General features: G+C 54.3%; 1 protein-coding gene across 6 annotated transcripts in view; it reads left to right on the top strand.

Moving 5' to 3' along the window:
- ABCB9 (ATP binding cassette subfamily B member 9) overlaps positions 1–12,190 on the top strand; it is a 41,898-nt gene extending 29,708 nt beyond the window's left edge. For 5 of the 6 annotated variants that reach the window (XM_032310669.1, XM_032310668.1, XM_032310670.1 and 2 more), the window contains 6 exons: positions 601–729; positions 3,106–3,294; positions 3,773–3,946; positions 6,325–6,484; positions 8,652–8,788; positions 10,914–12,190. In XM_032310669.1, coding sequence (XP_032166560.1) covers positions 601–729; positions 3,106–3,294; positions 3,773–3,946; positions 6,325–6,484; positions 8,652–8,788; positions 10,914–11,171 — 1,047 coding nt within the window. In that variant the 3' untranslated portion in view covers positions 11,172–12,190. Of the gene's footprint in view, positions 1–600; positions 730–3,105; positions 3,295–3,772; positions 3,947–6,324; positions 6,485–8,651; positions 8,789–9,878; positions 10,096–10,913 lie in introns of those variants that run through there. The other variant, XM_032310672.1, reaches the window with a different exon arrangement.
- The last annotated feature ends 913 nt before the right edge of the window (positions 12,191–13,103 follow it).

Raw genomic sequence — 13,103 nt, 5'->3', positions numbered from 1 at the left:
GGTCTGCCCACCTGCATGGGGACCTTTTGTCCCTGGCACAAAGGCACCACGGTCTAACCATCGATCTGGGTCTAACCCAGCCAGGGGCTTGGGGTGGGGAGAGGCAGTGGGAGGCAGAGGTGCCCTGGACACAGCCCCTCCTTCAGGGAACCCGGTGGGGACAAGAAGCAGACCCCATCGTCCCGCCCTGCCTGGCTTGCTGTGTGACCTTAGCCCAGGGACTGAACCTCCCTGAGCCTTGCTCTTTCCAGTGAGGAGGAAGACTAACAGCTCCCGCCTGGCCTGGCTGAGTGCTGGGGGCTGTGTGTTGTGCGTGCCAGGGCCTCACAAAGAAAGCCTTGTTCTCCGCCAGGCCCATGGCTCCCTCCAGCTAGGGGCCTTTGTGGGGAGGAAGTCCAGGGCCGGGGAGCAGGCGGGCAGGAGTGACAGCCAGGCAGCAGCATGTGGAAGGACACCCCTGCCTGGCTGGCGTTCAGTCTGCGACGGAGAGCACAGCCCACAGCTGCTCTCACACCGGCCTGCAGCCTGGGGCCGGGGGAGGGATGGCAGGCTCAGGCCAAGGCCTCTGTGACCCCGGTGCCCGCTTCCCTCTGCCCTCAGCTCACGCTGCTGGTCGTCCAGGTCAGTATCCTCTACTACGGGGGCCACCTCGTCATCTCAGGGCAGATGACCAGCGGCAACCTCATCTCCTTCATTATCTACGAGTTTGTCCTGGGAGACTGTATGGAGGTGAGCGGCCGGCTGGGGGAGGGGGTCTCGGGGGGCTGGAGGGATGGGGAAGAGGGATGGAAAGGTGGGGGATGCCCCAGGTGATGGAGGGCGTGTTTCTTTCTAGGCAGGTGGGGGGGAGCACATAGAACCACCGATGACAGTAGTATCACCAAGTGGCTGTCACAGCTCCCTTTACTAAGTCGAGTGACAGGGACAAGGGTGTTTCAGGACACGCTCCGAACAACACCGTGAGAGGGGTCTTAGTCCTGTTCCACCTGCCATTTCTCGGGAAAAGCAGCAGAGTCTCAGGCCAAGGGACTTGCCTGCCACGTTGGTGGGGGAACCCAGTTCAAAACCAGATGAGTCTGAATTTATTTTAACCCACTTAGATTTTTTAAATATATTTTTAAAAGATTTTACTTATTTGACACAGAGAGAGACAGCGAGCGAGGGAACACAAGTTGGGGGAGGCTGTGGGAGAGGGAGAAGCAGGCTCCCTGCTGAGCAGCAAGCCCAATGCAGGGCTCGATCCCAGGACCTTGGGATCATGATCTGAGCCGAAGGCAGAGGCTTAATAACCCACTGAGCCACCCAGGCGCCCCTATTTTAACACAACTGGTTTTCTTTTTTTAAGATTTTTATTTATTTATTTATTGGGCAGAGAGAGAGAACACAATCAGGGGGAGTGGCAGGCAGAGGGAGAAGCAGGCTCACCACTGAGGAGGGAGCCCAATGCAGGGCTCAATCCCAGGACCCTGGGATCACGACCCGAGCCGAAGGCGGACACTTAACCAACTGAGCCACCCAGGTTCCCCTTTAACACAACTTTAAAGAGTTTAAAACCCCACAGGAAAAACGGGTTGTTTTATATTGCTTCATTCGGGCTCCCCTAGGAGCAGACCGGGAGACAGGGAGCTGGGGCGTTTCCGCCCGAGCCCTCAGCTGCTGCTTGAGGATGCCCTGAGTGGGGGCATTTACTCCCGGGCACAGAGGTCGGGCCTCTGTGTCCTCCAGGGAGAAAGCTGGGGCTGTCTGGGGAGAGGGCCATTAGGGTCCGCTGCAGATGGCTAGACCTCTACTTTGGCTAGTGACACCTGCCTGTCACTTGATGCCCGCAGTCCTGCCTCTAGGAACCGGGGCGCAGAGACACCCACACCGGTGGGCAGAGGTGTATTGCTTTCCAGAGTGGAAAGTCGAAGCGTCCTCCAGTGCCCACCAGTCAGGGATTGGGCCGACATGGCCCATCCATGTTCCAGAAGCAGGGCGTCTCAGCCATAGATATGAGGCAGATCTAGGGGTACCAGCGTGCAAGGGACCCTGAGACACAGCGTGAAGGAATGGGAAGCGTGTGACCCCGCCGGCGCAGTTTCTAAGTCCCGGACTGACGTACGGATGCGCCTGTGGAAGGAAGCCCAAGGGCACTGCTCCGTGCTGCTCGGATCTTAACGTGCGTGATAATAGCTTGATGTTGATAACAGTGCTCGGTGCTGGGTTCCCCAGCCAGGCCGCCATGGTCATAGCACACAAGGGCCTAAACTCAGGAGCCAGTCGTCCCTGGGTTCAAGGCCTGGCTCTGCCCCTTCCCAGCTGTGTGACCTGGGGGAAGGGATGGGGGCTCTCTGTGCCTCAGTTTTCTCATCGGCAAAATGAGATGACGCTTAAAGCCACCCCCGTAACGTATGCAGAGTGCTCAGCAAAGTGAGTCTTCCTCATCGCTCGCATTTGTTGCGTGTGTGTTTTTACGCAAGGAGTGTGGATAGCATGAATTAAGAGCAGTTTTTAAAACCGAAATTTAAAAAATGCTTTGGCAGCCGAGGGAGGAATTCTGTTGAGAATTCCTGTTCTGCCACATTCTGGCGGGTTATTTAACTTCCCTGCCCTTCCGTTTCCTCCGCTGGGGGGTGAGAACACCCACCCCGCAGGACGGCGGTGAGGTTTAGCTGTAATGGCGGCAAGGCTCTCCTTCCTATGTGTTCTCACCAGCGGCTCCGTATCTGTTGTCATTGCTCTCATAGTTTGCTTGTTTGTTTTTAAGATTTTATTTATTTATTTGAGAGAGAGAAAGAGGGAGAGAGAGAACGAGTAGGGCGAGTGGGGGAGGGAGAAACAGACTCCCCGCTGAGCAGGGAGCCCGATGCGGGGCTTAATCCCAGGACCCTGGGACCATGACCTGAGCCAGAGGCAGATTCTTAACCACTGAGCCACCCAGCCGCCCCTTGCTGCCCTTGTTTTGTCAGTGTTGTCATTCCCTGCTGTACTGCTGGGGGGCTCCTGCCCCCCCCGAACGGCTGCTGGGTCCCTACTCTCTCTGCACCCCTTCCTTGCTCCGGCACCACGGGGGTCCCAGCGCTGGGGTGTCCCTGCGACAGGAACGTGTGTCTCCTCCCCCCGCAGTCCGTGGGCTCCGTCTATAGTGGCCTGATGCAGGGAGTGGGGGCCGCCGAGAAGGTGTTCGAGTTCATTGACCGGCAGCCAACCATGGTGCATGATGGGAACTTGGCCCCTGACCGCCTGGAGGGCCGGGTGGACTTTGAGAACGTGACCTTCACCTACCGTACTCGGCCCCACACCCAAGTTCTGCAGGTGAGAGGGGTGCCCGAGGCCCGCCCACATCATCCCTTCCCTCATCCTGTCTCTCGCCTGCATGTCAGGCCTCGCAGTATAGCCAGGACCACATAAGACAGAGCCCTGGTCCTCGTGGAGTTCGGGCTGGAGTCAGGGAAGGCAGATCATTAACAGAACGTTCTAGATAATAAGTGCCAGCAAGGCAGTAAGTCAGGGTGGCGTGATAGGGGTAGCTCACGGGGATGGCGTTAACAGTCCAGGAGGGCTTCTCAGAGGAGAGGACATTGGAGGTGGTCCTGAACAAGGGGAGGAGGCACCCAGGCTGTGGAAGTGCACATCAAGATCCTCCCAAATCCTAGAAAAGAGAACATTCAGGGGCTGGCAGTGCCCAACCGCGGCAAAGGAGCATGGGTGGGGTGGGAAGGGCGCCCGCCTGTGTTCAAGGTCAGGGCATCTGAGCCAGTAGCTCCACATGGTGTCTGCCTGTTCCTTGCAGAATGTCTCCTTCAGCCTGTCCCCAGGAAAGGTGACCGCGCTCGTGGGGCCCTCGGGCAGTGGGAAGAGTTCCTGTGTCAACATCCTAGAGAACTTCTACCCGCTGGAGGGGGGCTGCGTGCTGCTGGACGGAAAGCCCATCAGCGCCTATGACCACAAGTACCTGCACCGCGTGGTACGTGAATGGCCCTTTGTTGTCCTGGGCGCTTTGTCCGACCTTCACCCTGAGAGCAGTCACACAGGTGCCGAGAAGTGACAGAGGTAAACACAGGCTCGGAGAGCTTCACCTGCGCACCAGCACCCGGGTCAAGAAACAGAACATTCCAGGACTCTCCCACGCCGTGTGTCCCTTCTCTTTCCCCCAGAGGCCGCATCTCCCTGACTTTATCATCTTCTCCTTCTTTACTTCAGTTTTACCATTGCTTTGTGCCTCCCCGAGCAACAGAGCTGTGTTTTGCCTAGTCTTGACCTTCATCTGGCTGGGATCATAGAACATGTGTTCGGCTGGGTCTTGCTTCTTCCGCTCAGCGTTATTTGTGAGACATCCAGGTTGAGGCTGTGGTTGTCATTCATTCGTTTTCATTGCTGGATGATAATCTACAGTGTAATCATGTCACCATCTAGTTGGGCATTCTACTCTTAATGAGGACTTGGATTGTTTCCTGTTTTTACTGTTACCAATACTGACATAGACAATTTTGTCCACGCTTTCTAGTGCGCATGGGTACGTATGTTCTCCCAGAGTGCATGCACATCCCTGACTCTAGTAGCTACTGTCACTAGGGTGTTCATACCACTTTACATTCCCACTAGCAGTGGATAAGAGTTCCAGTGGCTCCGCATTTAAGTCATCTCTAGTATGTAAAGGAGGCTTACTCATGACAATACAGGTTTTGGTAATCATTTCAGAAAGGGATCCTCAACTCCTGATCCTGTGCTAGTCTAAGAACAGGGATGCCCTGGATGGTTGTTCAGGTTGTACATAATACAAGAAAAAAGAAAAACCAACTACCAAGAAGGCACCATTTCCATCATCAACATACATTAAATTATAGGAGAGCCTGAGGACTGGCACAGAGATTCCAGAACTCCTAGCCAAGTTCTAGATGGTGGCAGAGGCCACACATTGTGATATCTGCCTACCCACCTGCATATAACCAGGTATAGATGGCTGAGCAGTGGTCCCATGTATGTGATGACAAGGCTGCTACCTATCAGAGTTCTGGAAATGGCCCTCAGGCAGAGCTATTCAGGCTTTGTACTAGCTAATATGCTCAGACATGTAATATTCTTAGATAGTTAATATTGTCAGTGCCGATCTTTTTGCCAGCTGGTGAGGACATACATAGAGGTAGTTCACGGCGGTCTTTTGCATTTTCCTGATGACAAGACATACCAAGTACTTTAACATATGGTTTCCTCTTTTGTGAATACCTGCTCTTTAGTTCAAATTAAAAATTTTAATTTTCATAAGCCCCAAGGAGTAAACTACAACAGTCCAACCACATTCCCATATATTCAGAGAATTTTGTAAATTAAGACATGAGAGTTCCCCTCCACCTCACCTTTTAAATTCCACTCCTTGGAGGTTAACTGCTGTTAGCAGTTTAGTAAATATCCATTCCAACCTGTTTCCTATCTTTATATAAACATATGGATAAGAAAAGGCCCATATATAAGTTTTTAACTTTTTTGTTTTTTTAAAGAGAGAGAGATAGGCAGAGGGAGAGAGAGGGGGAGAGGATCCCAAGCAGGCTCCACACCCAGCACAGAGCCTGATGCAGGGCTTGATCTCACGACCCTGAGATCATAACCTGAGTTGAGTTGGGATGCTCAACTGACTGAGTGGGATGTTGAGTGGGATGCTCAACTGACTGAGCCACCCAGGCGCCCCTTCATATATCATTTTTTTAAACAAAAACAGAATCATGAGGTGTGTGTGTGTATGTGTGTGTGTTATTTGATTTAATGGATACACTGTGATTATGAGCCAATCTCCAATTTATGAAACTGATTTTTCTTTCTACTTACCATGTTGCAGTGATATCCTCCATACGATCATTTTTGTCAGCTACATTCCTAAAATTGGAATCACGGGACAAGTTCTTTAAATTATTCTCTCCGATGGAAGGAGACACCAGGGAGGCCTTTATGGCCTGGGGGCTGCTATGGCCTCTTGTCTCCCGGCATGGACAGACTCACATTCCACATTCTCTTTCTCTCCCCTCCCTGGCCTTCCCCACCCCACCCAGGACAGGGGCCGACAGTGAGCTCTCTTCGAGAACTCTCTTCGGGAACTTGGCTCAGGCCAGAGCAGCCCGCTTAACAGGCCCCAGATTTTTGGTCGGGGAAAGCTGAAGGCTTGTGCAGAAAGTGGACTCTGTAGTTTTTGAGGGAAAGAGGCAGCTGATGCTAACAGCCGGGCTCCGGCTCTGCTCAGATTTCAGACCCAAGACCCCTGGCGTCAGGCAGGCCTGGCGCTGGCGAGGTTCCCGGGGACAGCTGGACGGATGCGTGCCTGGCCCGTCATGCCCCATCCTTTCTCCTGCACAGATCTCCCTCGTGAGCCAGGAGCCGGTGCTGTTCGCCCGCTCCATCACAGACAACATCTCCTACGGCCTGCCCACCGTGCCCTTCGAGATGGTAGTGGAGGCCGCACAGAAGGCAAATGCCCACGGCTTCATCATGGAGCTCCAGGACGGCTACAATACAGGTACGCAGCCCAGGAGCATCCTCTCCACCCTGCCTGAAGGTCCACGCTCAGGGATGCGACCCTCCGGGTGAAGCATTGCTCTCGGCCGGCTGCTCTTTATTTCATGTGAAATTCACTCGACGTTTAATACCTTTACAGTACTATGCAAGCAACCACCTCTATTTACTTTTAAACATTATTATTATCTATGACTTATATTTTAGAAAGAGAGAGAGCAGGAGCATGGGGGGAGGGGCTGAGGGAGAGGGAGAAGCAGGCTCGCCCTGAGCAGGGAGCTGTGCGGGGAGCCCGATGCAGGACTCGATCCCAGGACCCTGGAATCATGATCTGAGCTGAAGGCAGATGCTTAACTGACTGAGCCACCCAGGTGCCCCAAAACATTATGATTTTCAAATAATATATGTATCAAATTAATGATAGTTGCTTAATTTTGTATTAAGTCAATATTTTAATATAATAAATTTAACAGTATACTGATTTATATCATATATTTTGTTACACTTAATATACTTTAAAATTTTAACTCTCAGGGGTACCTGGGTGGGTTAAGCCTCTGCCTTCAGTTCAGATCATGATCCCAGGGTCCTGGGATCGAGTCCCGCATCGGGCTCTCTGCTCCGCAGGGAGCCTGCTTCCCTATCTCTCTCTCTCTCTCTGCCCGCCTCTCTGCCTGCTTGTGATCTCTCTCTGTCAAATGAATGAATAAGTTCTTTAAAAAATAAAATAAAAATGTTAACTTTTGAGAAGGGGCTATTTACATGGTTCAAAACTAAAAATGTGTATGAAATGAAAGACAATGGGGGGTTTTACTCCATCGCTTTCTCTACCCCTGTTTCCTCCTGGCCCACCCAACGTCTTTTGTTACCTTCCTACATGTCCTCTGGGAGCTGCTTCATGCAAATGTGAAGGACTATATATATATATATATATATATATTCAATTTTTTTTTAAAGATTTATTTATTTGACAGACAGAGATTATATGTAGGCAGAGGGGAGAGGGGAGCAGGCTCCCCGCTGAGCAGAGAGCCCGATGTGGGGCTCGATCCCAGGACCCTGAGATCATGACCTGAGCCGAAGGCAGAGGCTTAACCCACTGAGCCACCCAGGTGCCCCAGTGAATGTATATCTTTATTTCCTCCTAACTTTTGTTTTGTTTTGTTTTTTAAGATTTTATTTATCTGTTAGAGAGAGAGAGAGAGAGACAGAGCACAAGCACAGGCAGACAGAGTGGCAGGCTAAAGGCAGAGGGAGAAGCAGGCTCCCTACCGAGCAAGGAGCCCGATGTGGGACTCGATCCCAGGACGCTGGGATCATGACCTGAGCTGAAGGCAGCCGCTTAACCCACTGAACCACCCAGGCACCCTCCTCCTAACCTTTTAAAGAAAAAAAAAACCCAGCACCTTATATTCTGCACCTGGCTTTTTTTTTTTTTTTTTTTTTGACTTAACATGGCATCTTAGTGATGTTCCATGTCGTCACTTAGACCTCCCTTGCTCCGTTTTTAAGCAGTGGCATAGTATTCCAGGGTATCGGGCTTTATGATAATTAGTTTAAAAAGATTCATTCAATTTCCTGCTGATGGACGTTCAAGTAGATCTTTTGTTTTGATTTGCAGTGTTAGTCCTGTGAGTTCTGCGTAACACGAGCCTTGGCCACCGTGCTTGGGAAAGTCACTTGTAGGGACAATCCACAGAGGTGGGGATGCGGGTGCCAGGGTCATGCACTTGAACTTGTGATCCGCAGACTTGCACAGTGCAGGGTGATAGACACAGGGGTGTATGCACTGTGGCCGGAGGGATCACCCCGACTGTGCTTGCCCCAGAAGGATAGGGGAGTGCCTGTCTCCCCACAGCGACACCAGGACAGTGTATTATCAGACATGGGGATGTTTTCCAGATTAAGAGGGAAACATTGGGATCTTAGTACCAATCGAATGTCGTCATGATTCGCATGAACAGGGAGGGAGAGCGTCTTTCCGTCTTTCCGTGAGTTTGGGAGCTGTTGGTTGTCCCAGCCGGTGGCGCTCTGGACCACGCCTTTTCCTAGAGAGCACAGCTCCTGCGGCAGCGAGGAGGGGAAGAGGAGAGGGTCCTCTCTGTCTTCCTTCCCTAGGGCTGCCCTGGCCTCACCCTCTGCTCATTTGCCCCTGTCGCTTTGTCATGCAGAGACTGGGGAGAAGGGCGCTCAGCTGTCGGGTGGCCAGAAGCAGCGGGTGGCCATGGCTCGGGCTCTGGTGCGGAACCCACCTGTCCTCATCTTGGACGAAGCCACCAGCGCTCTGGATGCGGAGAGCGAGTACCTGGTGAGTGGCAGGGTGGCGGGGTGATGCCGGAGAAAAGAGCGGGCGCCACGAAGGGCTTGGAGATGCCCTGGGGGCTCTCCCAGGCTGTCAGCTTCCTGGATTGGGGTGTTCAGGGCTGAAGGTCCATCCAGCTGGCTCTTGGCAGAGCTCAAAATACATGACACGGGTTTGGAGTCGAGGCCCTGCCCTCAGCTCATCATGGGAGCCCGTGTCTTCCGCTCCCTGAGCCCCCTTTCCATTGGTAAAGAGCGTCCCAACAGTGTATCTGTCAGTGACCAGGTGGGTGCCGCAGCCCCTCCCTGGTCGGATCTTGGATTACACGGGACTCACTGAGCTCTGGGCCACCAAGCACCGTCCCAGCCGCCGAGGTTGCTGTGACGGGCTGACCAGACAGACAAAGGCCTGCCCCTGCGGCTTTTCCAGTCCCGGGGGAGACGAGCATGAGTTCAACCTGTGGCCCATGGCACACAGAAAACAAGACCATCGGAGAGAGAAATTGAGACAGGTCACCCTGCCAGAGAGGGACATAGGCAGACATTGATGCTGGAAAAACAGATTTTCTGCAGTAGCGACTGACAGTAAGGGAAAGAGCAGGGATCCATTCTGATTTGTGCAGAGGGGACAGCGGTGACAGGCGTTGAAGAGAATGAAGGCATAGGGAGCAGCAGGTTTGCGGGGCAGCCGGGAGTTGGTCAGTGTGGATGTGATTAGGCAGCGGTGTCTGCTGGCTGCCAACTGTGGGCAAGAATTCTGTCCTCCCATAGAGACTGGGAGACCCAGGCCTGTCCTTCCTGATGATTACATTTCAAAGGAATGGCCTTTAGGTCCTTGAGAAAGACAGTCCTGACTGTAGGAGATTCATATAGAAGTATCAAAAGGACAGAGAAAGGATTTGCAATTATAAGCCCTTTTTATTAAACACTTTAAGAAAGGGAGGTCAGAGGCCTACTGTCAGGTGTTGGCTAGAACAGTCAGTTCCCCTGGCAGCACTGAGCATTTAGGGGGGCTGGGTCATCCCTGAGACACGGCCTGACACTCCCGAAGCCCTGCTGGAGTGTGACCATCACCCCGATGCACGTGGGGTCTTCAGGTGCCCTTTGAGCTGAGACCCAGGAGAAGAGGCAGCTGAGCATCCAAGAAGGCAAAAAGCAGCATGTGCAAAGGCCCAGAGCAAGTTCACAGGCAAGCGCAAAGGTCCGCATGTCAGGCTGGTGGGAGTCTGACAAGGTAAGGTGAGGACAGAGTCATAGGGATACACAGGATCCTTGGACCCTAGTCATAGAGTTTGGATTTTTTTTTTTTTTTTTTGAAGAAAAGTTTCAGGTTTAAAGAAAATTCAGCAAAAAGTGCAGAGAGTTCCCCTATATCTCCTTTTCACCCCACAGACAGTTTCTCCTGTGATCAGCATCTTGTCACGGTGCATTTGTTTCAGTCGATGAGTGGGTTTTAATGCATTGTTGCTAATCAGGTCCCTGGTTTACGTCAGGAGTCCCTCTTGGTATCGCGAATTCTCGTCTGCGACAAGTGCAGAATGGCAGGCAGAGGCTGGATTTTATTCTTGTTTGGGACACGAAGCTGTTGGGGGGCTCGGAACAGGAATTCAGCAAGAACCAATGGAAACATTAAATCCACGAGGCCGAGGAAGGGGACGGGGAGGGCAGGTTGCAGGCATCCGGGCAAGAAGTAACCGGGGTAGCCGTGGGAGGTTGGAAAGAGCCAGATGAACTGGGGAGAGATGCCCCCAGAAGGATTCGCCCAGGCCTTGGGTTTGGCCAAGGATGGGGAATTGAGGGCCGCGGTCTCGTGGGCTTCAGCTTTGAGGCTGATGGTGAGACCATGAGCCAAGGCAAAGGTTGCAAAGAGCAGGAAGAGCAGAGAGGCGGCCGGGTTAGGGTTCAGCTGTCGCTCGCCAGGCACCTCCCCTGCACAGGGCCCTAAGCTCCATCCCCTGTGCCCCAAACCCCAGGGAGCCAGTGGGGTGGGGGGGGGGGGAGCGAGCCCTGGCTTCCCTAAGGAGGCACTGAGGCTCAGCTACAGGGTGGGTGTGGGAGCCGAGCAGCTCCGGGCGTGGTGGGGGGGCGGGTGGGGCAGCGCCCCCACGAGCCGGCGCCCTCCGTCTCCCCAGATCCAGCAGGCCATCCACGGCAACCTGCAGAAGCACACCGTGCTCATCATCGCGCACCGCCTGAGCACGGTGGAGCGCGCGCACCTCATCGTGGTGCTGGACAAGGGCCGCGTGGTGCAGCAGGGCACACACCAGCAGCTGCTGGCCCAGGGCGGCCTCTACGCCAAGCTGGTGCAGCGGCAGATGCTGGGGCTCGAGCCCGCCGCAGACTACTCAGCTGGCCACAAGGATCCACCGGGCGGCGGCCACAAGGCCTGACCGCGGGCCCCGCCTCTCACGGTGGGGCCGAGGTCCCGGTGCCTGCCGGGCAGATGTACCCATGGGGCTCCCCCCCCATCCCCGCTGCCCTCTGAGCCCAGGCCCACCGTGCCGGAGGACAGCCTGCCACATCCCATGTGTCACTGCTTCCTGCATCGCGCCCCCCCCAATCCATCCACCTGCCCCCACCCCCACCCCGCCCTTCCCCGCTGGGCAGCAGAGACCCCGCTGGTCTCTCCATCCGGTCTCCCAGGGCTTCTAAGAGAAGGTAGAGCTACCTTTTTAAACCAAGATCTCACTTGAAGAACCAAGGTTTTTTACTGCTTGGTTCGATGGGCCCCAGTCAACTCCCAGATTTCAAAAACTTTTTTTTTTTTTTTTTTTAATGGGGAGTAATGATGGGCAAGGTCACTGAGATATTCTAGAAACTTCTGAGCCAGGAGTGAACGATCCTTCCTAATAGCCTGGGGGATGCCAGGGGAGAATTAGGCCTCTGCCCTCTGCCCCTCGAGAGAAGGGGCTTTCCTGTCCCCAAAGAGGGACGCAGAGGAGGGGACTTCCTCTCTCACTTTGCAGCTTCGTGAGTCAGGCCAGGGGTCGGCGGGAAGAGTGGGAAGGGCCTGTCTGCTCGTGGCCCTTGCCGTCCTGCCAAATCTAAGCCAGTCTCACTGTGAACCACTACTAACCTTAACTGGGGGAGTGAGGGGCTGGCCAGGCCCGCAGAGCCTCAGGGTGGCCCCAGCCCCACCCCGGCGTGAGCCCCTCCGGCCCGCCTCATCCCTTGCTCCATCTCCCCCCTCCAGCCGGCAGCCCCTCCCCGACATGCACCCCTGCTCCGCTCCTCGCTCTGCTCTTGGGAGGGGAGGCCCTTCAGTGCCGGATGTCTGAGAGATGCATTCTCTTCCCTGTCTGGTGGACAGAACGGCGGCAAAGCTCAGGCTCTGGTTTTGCAGGGTGGGGGTGGGTGGGTGTTTGCAAGATGTTGGAAGATCCCGGTCAATAAAGTGTACTACCTCTGACCCCTGACCTCTGACCTCTTCCTGGGCCCTCTGCCCCGTCCCCTGGTTAGATTTTTCCATCAGACATAGCCTGAGAGATTTGGCTAAAGGGCCTCCCCCACAGGGTCTGGGAGCCCCCCTTCTGTGCTCTTCATGTCCCCAGGAACTCTAGCACCGAAGAATTTATTCTGTCTGTCTGTCTCCACGGGGCTTGTGCAGGGTCACAGAGACCTGTCTCCTTGACATCTGGGGGACTTCTGTGCAAATGCCACCTGCTCTTTTCCATCAGGGACCGGGCCCCCCATGCCCACTCCACCCCATGGAGCCAGGAGGTCTTACCTAACAGCTCCATCAGAAGGGAGGTGAGACTGGGCACAGGAAAAACCTCTGGGGCGGTTATTCTTGTGGGGCTGTGATGAAGTCCGGGGTCCTGGGAGGGGGCCGGGGGGCAGTGGCTGTTTACCAACTAGTGGAGAAATATTTCAGTACAGTAACTACTAGTGTGGCCATGTACCCATTTTCCTGCCCGGTAAGCTGACCTAGACTGCCACCAGCCGAGTCTCCTGCTTCACCTCAGGGGCTTAAGGAAACCGAGTCCCAGGGAGGTTAAGCTGCTTGCTCAGGACCACCAGCTAGTGAGGGCTAGAGCCAGGATTCACACCCAAGAAGCGCGTGTGTGTGTCTGACCCCAACCACGGAAGGCCTGAGAGTGCAGCTCTAAGGGCACGGGCTGGGGAGACTTGACTGACCCTGCGGCAGAGGCTGTACGGATCCAACGTCGGACCTGAGTTCTCAAATAGAAGTGCTTCTGGGAGCCAGGTAAGTACTGCAAGTGTGTGCAGTCGGCCAGGAATAAGAGAAAGGAGACATCCCTCTTGGTTTCTGTTCCACTTTTCCACTTTCGCGATGGCGCAGAGAAATCTTTCCCGTTCTA

This window comes from Mustela erminea, chromosome 13 (assembly GCF_009829155.1).
Source record: "Mustela erminea isolate mMusErm1 chromosome 13, mMusErm1.Pri, whole genome shotgun sequence".
NCBI classification, from domain to species: Eukaryota; Metazoa; Chordata; class Mammalia; order Carnivora; family Mustelidae; genus Mustela; species Mustela erminea.
This window is presented reverse-complemented; position numbering and strand designations above follow the sequence as displayed.